The sequence below is a fragment of the Musca vetustissima genome, unplaced genomic scaffold (genome assembly GCF_032173495.1).
Source record: "Musca vetustissima isolate MV318-11 ecotype Yass unplaced genomic scaffold, APGP_CSIRO_Mvet_v1 utg68485, whole genome shotgun sequence".
Lineage (NCBI taxonomy): Eukaryota > Metazoa > Arthropoda > Insecta > Diptera > Muscidae > Musca > Musca vetustissima.
In genome coordinates, this window is record NW_026883586.1 from 22,070 (window position 1) to 35,192 (window position 13,123).

Genomic DNA, 13,123 nt, shown 5'->3' on the forward strand with positions numbered 1-13,123 from the left:
TGTTGGTCACTCGCATTGCTCAGTTTCGACGGAGGGTATATTAATTTTGTTTTTCCGTTTGTAAATCATCGAAATAGTCATTTCCGACCCTATAAAGTGTATATATTCTTGATCAGCGTAAAATTCTATGACAATATAGCCATGACCGTCTGTCCGTTGTAATCACTTTAGCGTCTAAACGAATTGAGATAGATCGCCAAAATTTTGCATAGACTCGTCTTTTGTCTACAGGCAGCTTAAGTTCGAAGATGGGCTTTATCGGTCCACGTTTAAGCATAGCTCCCATATAAGAGTACCCTCAAATTTTCGGTAGTTCGGGGTTCTTGAGCGCGTTTTTCAACCGAATTCGCTGAAATTTGTTACATTGGGTTCTTATTGGGTACTAAATGTCTCCACAAAAAATTATAAAAATAGGTCCACTTTTTCTGGTAGCCCCATATAACGGTACCTCCTAATTTTCAATACCGTAATAGGTACCAAATCTCTCCCCAAAAAATGATGAATATAAGTCCATGTTTTCGGATAGCCCCCATATAAAAGTACCCCTAATTTTCGGTATTTTGGGGTTCATGAGCGCGTTTTTCAACCGAATTTGCTGCAATTTGGTCGTGTAGGTAACAAATTTCTGTACCAAAAATTATTAATATTCACCCCCTTTTTGGGGTAGTCCCCATATAACCCCCTTTTTATACACTTCACCACACTGCAGAACAGGGTATTATGTCTTTGTGCGTATGTTTGTAACACGCAAAGGAAATGGGATAGACACGTGGTTCCTTTTGAGAATATGTATAGAATCACTTTCTGCGTCGATTTAATTGTAAACAAACAGGTCGCATTTATGATCCGAATTGGATGAAATTGGGCATAGCTCACTTACTTGGCCCACAGAGGAGCCCTATTGAAATTTAATACAGCGTACTGAATTAGATCTGGAATGATGTGTTTTAAATTTCCTGAAAATCGGACCAGATTTAAATATAGCTCCCATATATATTTTCGTCCGTTTTTATGTTAATGGTGTACAAAAGGTCCTATATATCTTTCGATTTGCACGAAATTTGGCACAGCGTACTGAATTAGGTCTAGAATGATGTGTGTTACGTTTCCTGAAATGTAAATGGTGTACCAAAGTCCCTATATATCTTTCGAGTTGCATGAAATATGGCATAGTGTACTGAATTAGGTCAGTAATGATGTGTGTTAAGTTTCCTGAATATCGGTTCAGATTCAGATATAGCTCCCATATATAGATTCGTCCGATTTAATGTAAACGGCCCCTATATATACCTCGATTTGCACGAAATTTGGCACAGCGTACTGAATAAAGTCTAGAATGATGTGTGTTAAATTTCGTAAAAAACATTTGAGATTTAAATATAGCTCCCATATATATTTTAATCCAATTTAATGCAAATGGTACACCAAGTCCCTATATATCTTTCGATTTGCACGAAATTTGGCATAGCGTACTGAATAAAATCTAGAGTGATGTCTGGTATGTTTCGTGAAAATCGGCCCAGATTTAGATATAGCTCCCATATATAGTTTCGTCCGATTTCATGTAAATAGTGCACCAAAGTCCCTATATATCTTTCAATTTGCACGAAATTTGGCATAACGGACTGAATTGAGCCTAGAATGATGTCTACCAAGTTTCGTGAAATCGGTTCAAATTTAGATATAGCTTCCATATTTCGTCCTATCTAATGTAAATGGTATACATAACTTTCGATGTACACGAAATTTGGCATAGTGTACTGAACTAGGTCTTAAATGGTGTGTGTTAAGTTTCCTGAAAATGGTCAAGATTTAGATATAGCTCCCATATTTATTTTCGTCCGATTTTAGACAACACTGACACTGACGGTTCAGATTTAGATATAGCTCCTAGAAATAGTTTCGTCCGATTTTATGTAAAAGGTGCACAAAAGACCCAAAGTTAGGCCGTTTGCTACAAAATGTTGCACAACGTACTGAAATTAATATTGCCTAACGTTTGCCAAGTTTTGTAGGAATCTGTTACAATTTTGATAGATGGTACACCAAAGATCCAACATTGGGCCGATTGACACAAAATTTTGCACTACGTACTGAAGTTAATATAACCTAGCATGTGGAAGTTGTTGTTGAAATCAGTTCAAATTTGGATAGAGCTACCATATATATTTTCTCCCGATTTACATAAATCATACATTAAGAACTCAAAACCTGTGACAAATTTCGATGACAAATTTCGAATTTAAAAGACAGACGGACAGCCATACCTGTCTACATCGACTCAGCTAGTCGAGATATGATGGTCAATATACTAAAACCTCTCAAATGCTGAAATGTGCGAGGTGGCGGAATATGGGGGCTACTTTTAAATGTTTACCATTTTTAAAAGGTTTATGTAGGTAGATTTTCTACCCAATCATAAACCTAAATATCAAGTAACCGCCATTTAAAAACATGACCAAAATACCGAATAATAATATATGTGGGGCTACTCCGAATCTTGGACTAATATTGATAGTTTTTGGTAAGAAGATTACCCACAATACAAAATTATAATCAATTTGGTTGTCCAAGATAACCAAAATACCGAAAATGGGTTATATTGGGGCTATATAAAAACGGCGACCCATTTTCAATACCAACCATCCGAGAAGTACTAGATATGACAGTGCGTGCAAACTTTCAGTACGTGCAAACTTTCATTTCTTAATTCTATGACTTACATTCATTTCGGCTCAACTTAACACATATTTTCTTAGGGGTAGAATATAGTACAGCTCAAAAATCATAGTGTTTTCATACATTTTCAAATATGTACACACATTAACAATTTTGAATTATTTAATGCCCGTTGAATATAAAACCTGGGGTTAATTTCCATCATAATAAATATTTACTCTACGTATTTTGAGTCTTCGTATTAAAGCTTAATTAAGGCTCTGTAATTTCTTGCAACCGATACGCCAACAACCACCTACAGAAAATGTTATGTGTACACACAATATGGCGTATGACTTATATCGAAACATATAAATGTTCATCATACGCACACCAGAACATACATTTGTAATTCCCCAGCACTCAGAATGACAGAAATATATCCCTTGTTGTTCAATTCATTAATTAATCTTTGATATTGTTTTAAACCACATCACATGTACATATTTATACCGACATGTTCATACATTTTTCATCTCTTCTGGTTGTGGTTTCCTTTTATATGAGACAAATTTTAAAGCAATGCATTAAATTTACGAAAGACACCAAGATAATATGTAAATAATAATTGGTGGTATTGTGTGACATCATGTCTATGAATATGTCAATGTATTTTCCACTTTCGATGCTGTAATATGAAATATGAGGTGAACTTGTAATGTGAAGACCGAACAAGTGATTGATGATTGTCGATGTGCGTAAATGTATTTACAAATATTCCAAATTCCTTCTCATAGATGAAACTTTTTAAAATACAATTTTATTAACTGTATATATAATTAAAAATCGCATATATTCTTTGTATACATAAGTAATTAAATTGGAACAAGGGGGACATATGGAAAATAAGAAAGTCAGAAGTGTGGATTTGAAAGGAATATTTTATGTGTACTTCTGAAATAATTTAAACAATGTTGTAATTTTTTGAAATAATTGAATATATGTAAAGTTCAAACAAGTAAAAAGGTTCAAAATATCTTAAATCGATATGGAGAAAACGAAATACCAAACTATTGACACACAGGTTGGGCTAAAAACTTGAATATACCATAAATGCTGGGTGACGGTTGAAAACATTGAATAGTAGTGTTACCGGAAGGGAAATTTCCTTCCCAATGGCAATCTAAATTACGGTATAGACTTAATATTCTTATTAAGTCTATATATACAGGGTGCGAAAACCTGCAATCAACTTCAGACTGCTATCATTTCTAAGCCACTCGTCCGTCACCTGTTAAAATTCTTATAGTGACAGTTCATTATATTGTTTACAAGCGTACAAAGCAGTTGTACAAGGAAGTGGCGGAAGAAAACAGCAACATCAGCAGAAACAGTTCGAAAAGTAAAAAAGCGGCCGGAAAATGAGCTGAACATATCGAAATATTCTATTCGGCAAATATTGAAAAATGAGCTCGGGGTTAAGCGATTGAAATTCCAAAAGTGCGAGAACTTACACCGCAACAGGAAGAAAATAGAGCTAAAGAGTTGCTCCGCTTGGCCGAAAGTGGTGAACTGCCGAATTTGGTGTTCTCTGATGAGAAAAAAATCGTTGTCCAGCAGTTTGTAAAGAAAACAAAATGATCGTGTTTACTTACAGCTAAAAATGTGCACCTTCGGTTTGCCATGTTGATGGCGTGGGCCGCCATAACAGCCGATGGTCATAAATGAATGGTGAATAAATGCCGAATATTATCGCGAAAATTTTCTGGAGGGTGTATTAAAGCCTTGGGCATGTAAAAATGTTGGCTGCAGACCTTGGACATTCCAACAGGACTCAGCATCATAGCACTCAGCAAGCGCCACCCAAAAATGGTTACAAAATGAGGTTCCTCGCTTCATTTCCAGCGCACAATGTCCACCAAAATCTCCGGATACCAATCCGTTGAACTATTGTGTCTGCAGTATTGTAGAAAGCAAGGTTGGCACTAAAAAATACCAACGTGTCGATCACGTCAAGCCAGCGCTTCGCCGGAAATGGGACAAAATACTGCAGATCAACATTCGGGCAGCCTGTGACGGGTTTCGCTTGAAAGCTATAATTCGTGCAAAAGGTTACCAATTCGAACAAATCTAAACATATTTTAAAATTTTATTCTATTATGCAGTTTTTTGATCTATATGCAGTATATAACGATATAAACCAGGCATAACATTCATCCTCTAATAATTTTGGTCGTATATGTACAATATACTCTATAAAAAGGATAAAACGGACATATTCTGCATACTAAAACCAGTAAGGAAAGTAGTAAAGTCGGACTAGGCCGACTATATGATACCCTTCACCACTTTGGGTACATTGTACATAGTGCCCAAACGGACGTCGCCTTTTCGAAGGAAGCTTGAAATGAAATTGAACGAACTTAAATATGTGATCTTTATCTATAAGTACACCGACTAACATCAATCACAACAATGCCATTCTGCAACCTATTCTAATTTTTGTAAATATTTTTAACGAAAACTTTGCACACGCTTTGGTATGCTTCACTATTTAAAATGTGATATTAACTAGGCAACCACTGATTATTTGGTGTACAATAAACATGAATAGGTCGACATTATATACGGAAGCTATGCTATATCTAAATATGAACCGATTTCAAGGAAACTTGTCAGAGATTTATACTCGTATTAATTAAGGTTCGTTGTGTCAATCGGCTGAGCTATGGATCTTTAGTGTACCATTGACTTAAAATCGGACGAAAGTATATATAGGAGCTGACACACGAAAAGATATAGCAACTTCAGTACGTTGTACAAAATTGTGTACCAGTCTGCCAGACTTTGAGTCTTTAGTGCATAATTTACATTAAATCGGACGAAAGTATATATGCGAGCTATATCTAAATCTGGCCCGATTTTCTTGAAACGTGACACACGTCATTCTAGACTCAATTCAATACACTATGCTAAATTTCGTGCAAATCGAAAGATATATAGGGACTTTGGTGCACTATTTACGTAAAATCGGACGAAAATATATATGGGGGCTGTATCTATATCTGAACCGATTTTCACGAAACTTAGCACACATCATTCTGAACCAATTTCAGTACCCTATGCAAAATTTCGTGCAAATCGAAAGATGTATAGGGACTTTGGAGCCCCATTTACCTTAAATCGGACGAAAATGGTACAAACATATGCACAAAGACATAAAACCCAGTACCACAGCGGGGTGAGGGGTATAAACACGTTTCACATGCGTGTACTATAAAAACTCGAAATAAAAGTGTTAGGTAGGATCATACAACGGTAAAACTATTTTCAGAATTTTTTTTTAATATTTATAAAACATATTTTATCATATCTGACTTTGGTGGTTTTATGAAAATCCTTGCACTAACAATATTTTTACAGATTTACGCTTGAAAATTTATTTTATTACATAATTTTACACTGCCAAAAATTTCCTTATTTCCTTAGACAATAAAGTAACAAAATTCTTTACAATCAGCATTAGCGTACCTAGCTACGCTATACTATGCCTTGATAATTTAATTAAATTTGTATGAATTAAAATAGTGGTGGATGCAGGCGCTTTTCGACAATGACTGTACCAGAAGATTGTTCGGATGTGTAAACAATTTGTAAAAATGCAAAACGGAATTTCGTGCAACCAATTTTCCGGAATTTTGTAATTAGAAATTCCGTGTTCATGAATATATTAATTTCCACGAAAACTGCATGAAGGTAGAAATTCACAACAAAGTATTTACTTAGGAAATCAGTAGAGTAATCTGTGCAGCAATAACAATTTGAAATCTCTTTTGCTTATAATATACACTCCTTCAATTTTTGTCATGGAATAAAATATCAAGATCGTAGTTGTGCAAAGAAATTTGTCCATACCCAATAAGACCTATGTTCACTAAAAGAGATGAAGTTGATTACCATCCTTCAATTTCCCATTAACGATGCGAAATGAAGCATTCAAAACAACGCAAGTTTTAGTTTGGATTTTGCAATAGTTTTAGTTGGTAGTTTGAAGTCAATTAGTTGAAAACGTCTTGTACGTTTTGTTTGTTCGGCATTTGTTTGCAGAGAACTCATTAAATTCAAGTTGAGGACATGAATGCAGATCTAAAAAATACCTATAAAAACTTTGGCTAGGTGAACGATTTATTGCTGTGGAAATATTATTGCAATCAAAGGAATACTTAACATTATTTTTTTGCAATCCTTACGATGGAAAAAGTTTTTTGATTAGTTTTCCGTTTTATATATAAAGTACCTATTTCTTAAATATGCCAATAAAGAATTGACGATGGCCATTTAGATAAATAGAAACGAACGACGTTATATTATTCAAAGCCAAGGATATTTCGCTCTGTGTGAAATTGAACTTCGACATTTGCCAACTAAGTTGTTAACCATTTTTTTCGTATAAGTTGAAAGTTAACAAGTGAAAAAGCCATAAGTTCAGCCGGTCTGAAATTGTGATACCCTCTACCATAGGTATACTGACAGAAACTTGAAATGCTAATATATAGGGAAAATACCAAAAAGTGAACCTATACCGATAATTCTACAAATAGGTTAATGTAAACCGTTATGTACACCAAATAAAACTTTAGACATTTTTAATTGAAACCACAAGCGTGGACTGATACTAATAACGCATGGCAGAATACACAATCCTCAAACTACTGCAATTTAGATTACATAGTGTTGGGATTAGCGAATATTTGGGGTTATAATTATATGAGGTATATGCCTAATCAATGGCCGAGATGTAGGGAGATTTGTTACCATATACAACTACAATATACCAAAGTACAGCGAATTCGGTTGAAAACGCGCCTAAGAACCTCAAAATACCGAAAATTAGGCGTGCCCTTATATGGGGACTACCCGAAAAAAATAGACCTATATTTATTATTTTCCGTGGAGATATTTGGTACCCAAAAAGAACCCAATGTAGCAATTTTCAGCGAATTCGGTTGAAAATCGTGCTCAATAACCCCACAATACCGAAAATGGGGGTACAGTTATATGGGAGTTATATGTTGGGTTTATAATTATAATTGAGTACTTAAAACTATTATTTTACTGTAGCTTGGCCGTGCTCGTTGTTACGCCGAGTCATCAATTGCAGTACGCTGGTATTAGCGCGCGTGTGTGTGGCGGATGACTGCCCTGGTGTCAGATTCCTGTTGATTTGACTGACTGCTTGGGCAGCATAATGATGGGTGGTTTGCATGTTTAGTTTTAGTTTATATACTTTATAGGGTCGGAAATGATTATTTCGATGAGTTACAAACGGAAACACAAAATTAATATACCCTCCATACTGTGGTGGAGGGTATAACAAGATATTATGGTTTATAGTCGTCCAACTACGGGTATGTTAATAGAGGTTGATTGGAACTTACTTTTTCGAAGACGACGGTGGAACGACTGGTTGCGTAATTTCTTGTCGTGGGAATGTCACCTGGCCACCAAAATAACCATTAAATAACAAATGGACCAGATCAATATTTGATCCTACCAGTAGTTATAGTTACTGGCAATTTCATGCACATATGTACATTTTTTATTTATTTATTTTTTTTTTTTTTTTGAAAAATGCCCTGATATCTTCAAATGTTAGCGAGAAGTAATAAAATTAAAATAAGCTACCTATAAGCTTTTATAAATGATTTTTAGTTTTCTTAGTTTCCACAGAACATCATCCCATGAGATTGACGACACTACTGATGCCTATTTAGTAGCAATTATTCAAATAATTAACTTGGAAAAACATATTTGTGTTTTGTATTTTGAAAAGATGCTGAGTGTCATTGCAATGTTATGTTATATATCTTCCCCCATTATGAGTGAAACTGAACAATATATTTTCTTAATATATTAGTTTTCATATGATATATTAGTTTCGTGTCCGTAGTACATGATTTTAGCTTCATCGTTATGACGTAAGTGATTTATAAAATTCTCATACAATTTTAGATATTTGGATGGTCCTTGATGAATTTTGTAAGCAATATGTAGACACTAGAGGATTACATAGGATATAATATTTATTATCAGAAAGTCATTAATATAGGTCAATATTCTGATATACAGTCGAATCCGCTTAATTGCAAACCGTTTAATTGAAAACTCCGGCTAATTCAAAACAAATGTGAGACACTAAAAATTCTTTAATTTTTTCACACATTTCACATCGTTTAATTGAAAATCCGCCTAAATGAAAAATCGGTTAATTGAAACATTAATGACATCCAAAAAGTTATATTTCCTCGAAATCAACTCCGCTTAATTGAGAAAAGATATGCATTGCGTTTCAGCGACGTTAGTTTTACGTGGTGACTAATTTTACACTTAAGGGGACCCCCCCATTCTCGGGGTCAAAATTTTGTTTGATATAATTCGAATCTACACTGATTAAAGAATGTCTCAAAAAATTTCAAGTGAAAATCTCAAGAACTTTGGAAGATATAGCCGCTTTTTTGTGTCAGCATCAAGTGACGGCTGAAGGGCTTCTCAAACTTTAAACGCGTTTTTCTCTAAACATTTTTTTGCGAATGGCGGGCACGATAACTCAAAAACTAATAATCCAATCGGTTCCAAATTTTGCAACGTTTCTCTGGGAGTGCATAGCTCTCGTATGAACTAGGATAAAAACAATCGGTGAAGATCTTCCTTATTTTTTAACTTGGTTTTTGGTCAAAAATCGGCGATTTTCCAAAAATATTTTTTCAAAGGTCCGCCATTTTGTTAATTTTAGAGCGAAGTCAATAATCCTAGTTCATACGAGAGCCAGACATGTACTCTTTCTAACACCGTTGGAATTTGTGGAGGTATTATGCCCGCCATCAAAAATAAGGACTTTTCTTTAATTACAAAAAACAACAACAAAGCAATAACAAACATTTTTTGTAAATTATTTTTCTTCTCTTTTAAATCTTCAAATATATATGTGCAAAGTTACAAACCTTAACAAGCATTGGTATTGATTTACCAGCCCATTGAAAATCTTGAAAAATTAAAATCGAGAATGGGTGGGGTTCCCTTAAACGAACTAAAATTCAACGCCTTCAGGCATTAATTTAGTGCCGGCCTCGCATTCTTCGTTTGTTTTTTTTATTCAGCCATTGGTTAAAATTTGCGTTTCAAACTAACTTGAAAAGAAATGTCTCCCAAAAAGGTAAACAACAATTTTTTTAAAATGAACAAATGTTGGTTTTAGGGTTCAGCAAACAAGTACATTTGCCTTACTTTTAAGAAAAAAAAAATAGAAATATTAAAGGAAATAAAATCTGGAACAACCAAAAAGGAAATTTATGATGAATACAAATTTAGTCCAGCAACACTCTCCAGAATCTTAAAAGATAAGGAAAATATTACCAGTTTGGTTAATCAAAACAAAAATATTTTTCAAAAAACGTATAAGAAAGGGTAGTAACAAAGAAGTCGAAGATGCTCTTCTTGTGTGGTTTAATCAAATGCGATCAAAACAAGCCACATTGACTGGACCTCTATTGCTAGAAAAGGCTGTTTATTTTGCAGAAAAACTTAATGCGGATTTTGTACCAAAAAATGGATGGCTGGAAAGGTGGAAGAAGAGAGTAAATACCCAATTTAAAAATGCGCACGGTGAAAAAACTTCTGCAAATACGGAGTCAGCAAATGATTGGTTGCAAAATATCTTACCTGCATACCTTGAAGAATACCCAGCAGGCAATATACAATGCCGATCATCGAATTACGCTTCGAATTACGCTTCTGTTGGTTGCAAACTCCACTAGCACTGACAATTTCATTTTCTCAATAGGGAAATCTAAATCACCAGTCTGTTTTAAAAAATCAGTCACAATTCCTGTGAAATATTTTGCTGACGCAAAAGCATGGATGACTTCCAATATATTAACCAACATTGTGGAGGAGCTGGACTCCAAGTTTAAAGCTATTGGGAATAAAGTGTTAATTTTTGTGGACAATGCAGCTTGTCATAAACTAAGTGATGGAATTAATTTGAATAATATAAAGATAGTATCTTTGCCAGCAAATACGACGTCGTTAATTCAGCCATTAGATCAGGGCATCATTCGATCTTTGAAATGCCAATATCGGAAGAGCATTGTGGCAAAACAACATCTTCATTTAGAATGTGGATTTTCATTGGAAGAACTTGCAAAAACAATTGACATTCTGGAGGCGCTGAAGTTGGTGGAATTGGCATGGGAGAAAGTGACGGCAGAAACTATTTCCAACTGTTTCAAAAAAGCTGGATCTATTCCTGGTATTGAAATAAATACGACTGATGTAAGTGATACACTTTATGAGGCTTTAGGAGAAGAAATCGACCAACATATTGATATTGATGAAAATGTGGAATGTTTCGGAGAATTTACTGTCGAAGATATTATTGAACAAGTGTCATGCTTTCAAAATGTGGACGAAGGATTAGAAGAGAACAGTGATGAAGACATTATAAAGCCTACTAAACCCCTATTAAAGAAGCTCTATTATCCATCAATAATTTAAAAGATTTTTTCATTGAAAATTCTAGTGCCTTAAATAAATTACAAGACCTTGAAAAACTTCTGTACAAAGAAAACATAAAAAATTTAAACCAAACAAAAATTAAACATTATTTTGGTTTCAATACTTGATTTATGACAATGTGTTTCTAGTTATCAAATGTATTTATCAGTTTTTGTTATGAAATGAAATTTTTTTTTTTTTTTTGCTTAAGTAATGTGTGAAACACATTAAAAATATATCAATGAAACCAAAAGACTAAATATATATTTTTAACTAATGTGTTTACACTTAAGAAATACATATACATTATATATGTATATATTATTGTGATGAATTTAATAAACTTTGTTTACGTTCTATAATTTTAAGTGTTTGATTTAAAGATATTCGAATTTCAGGAAGCTTAATTGAAACACTTTTGAATTAACCGAACTTCGGTTAAATGAAACATATATAAATTATCCGGACTTCGCTTTATTGGAAACCTCGGATAATTGAAACAAACTTACTGGATTTTCAATTAAGCGGATTCAACTGTATCACAATATTAATGTTTTAATATATCCCGGAAAGTTTTTATTTGTTTTTTCTAGAGCATAAAAATCTGAATAGGAGGTGATGCAAATGTGGTATACCCATTTGTTTTTAGATTGCCAATTTTTTTTATCCGATTAAATTGAAATTTTACACTTAACAAGCTACACGTGTTGTCTTTCCATGTATCAATTTGAAAATAATATTATTCTAACAATTTAAGAGATATTTGAGGAAATATTTGAAATTCCATTAAAGGTGATTTTAAAAAAAGTGCAGGTAATGTGGTATACCACATGATGTTAATGTGGTATAGTATAATTTTCACTTCCAATTGATATCTTATATAATTCATTGTTTTTAATGAATAAGAATTAGCTTGAGATTTATGTCTGTTAAGATTTTTAACGGATACGTGGAGTGGAACTTTAATTTTTATTATATAATAATGTCTACACATGGCAATATTTAATTTTTGTACGGAGAATTAGTTAAAAACCCACAACCTTTGTTTTTCATTCTTGTGATGCATGGTAGGCGCTCGTAGAGGACAAATGTAGTAATGAAATTTTGTCTTGTGCTGGCATTTTTTCATACAGACTCCAGGTATACCACATTACCTGCATTACTGAATAATTGTCTAGTTTTTTTCCTAAATTGGTAAATATGTGGTGCAATCGCGCATATTATTTGATTTGTAGTACTTACTGATTATTTTTATGATTTCATAATAAAGATTAAAATAAATCTGTAAAACAATTCATGAAAAGTCAATTTCATGAAAAATTATAATTTTTGCTACTGATTCTCAACATGAGTTAAATAAATTAAACAGATCATTGCTATCTTATTTTTTTGAGAACAGTAAACCATAAAACATGTTTCAGTTATTTTAAAATGTTCAGTTTACAAAAAAAGTGACTATACCACATTACCAACCTATACCACATTTGCATCACTTCCTATATCATGTTGGGTAAAGATATCTTTGATTGTTTTGGTTGTGGTTAGTATTGACATCATTCATCATGTCAGTCTGTCCCTCCGTCCATGTAGTTTTGTGAGCAAAGTACAGATCGCATTTATGTTTCAAATGCTGCACCACGTTTTGAAATTTTTACTCTTTAATGTCCGTAAAGTTTTGTTGAAATCGTGTCAGATTGAGATACATACATAGTTTCGTCCGATTTTATGTCAGTGGAGCACCATACTGCCAGTGTTTGTCCAATTGAGGCCAAATTTTGACAAGCGTACTGAAACTTCTGCAGGTTGTCGCCCGGGAAGTTATGTAAAAATCGGTTCAGATTCAGAAATATACCGTTTATATTTTCCTCAGATTTTATGTATATGGTGCATCGAAGAGCCTATGTTTGTTCTA

General features: G+C 33.7%; 1 protein-coding gene across 1 annotated transcript; it reads left to right on the forward strand.

Annotated features, from left to right (window-relative positions):
- The first annotated feature begins 10,575 nt into the window (after positions 1–10,575).
- Positions 10,576–11,211, forward strand: LOC133330490 (tigger transposable element-derived protein 6-like). The gene has a single exon (XM_061538926.1). The coding sequence runs from the start codon at positions 10,576–10,578 to the stop codon at positions 11,209–11,211; it is 636 nt and encodes a 211-aa protein (XP_061394910.1).
- The last annotated feature ends 1,912 nt before the right edge of the window (positions 11,212–13,123 follow it).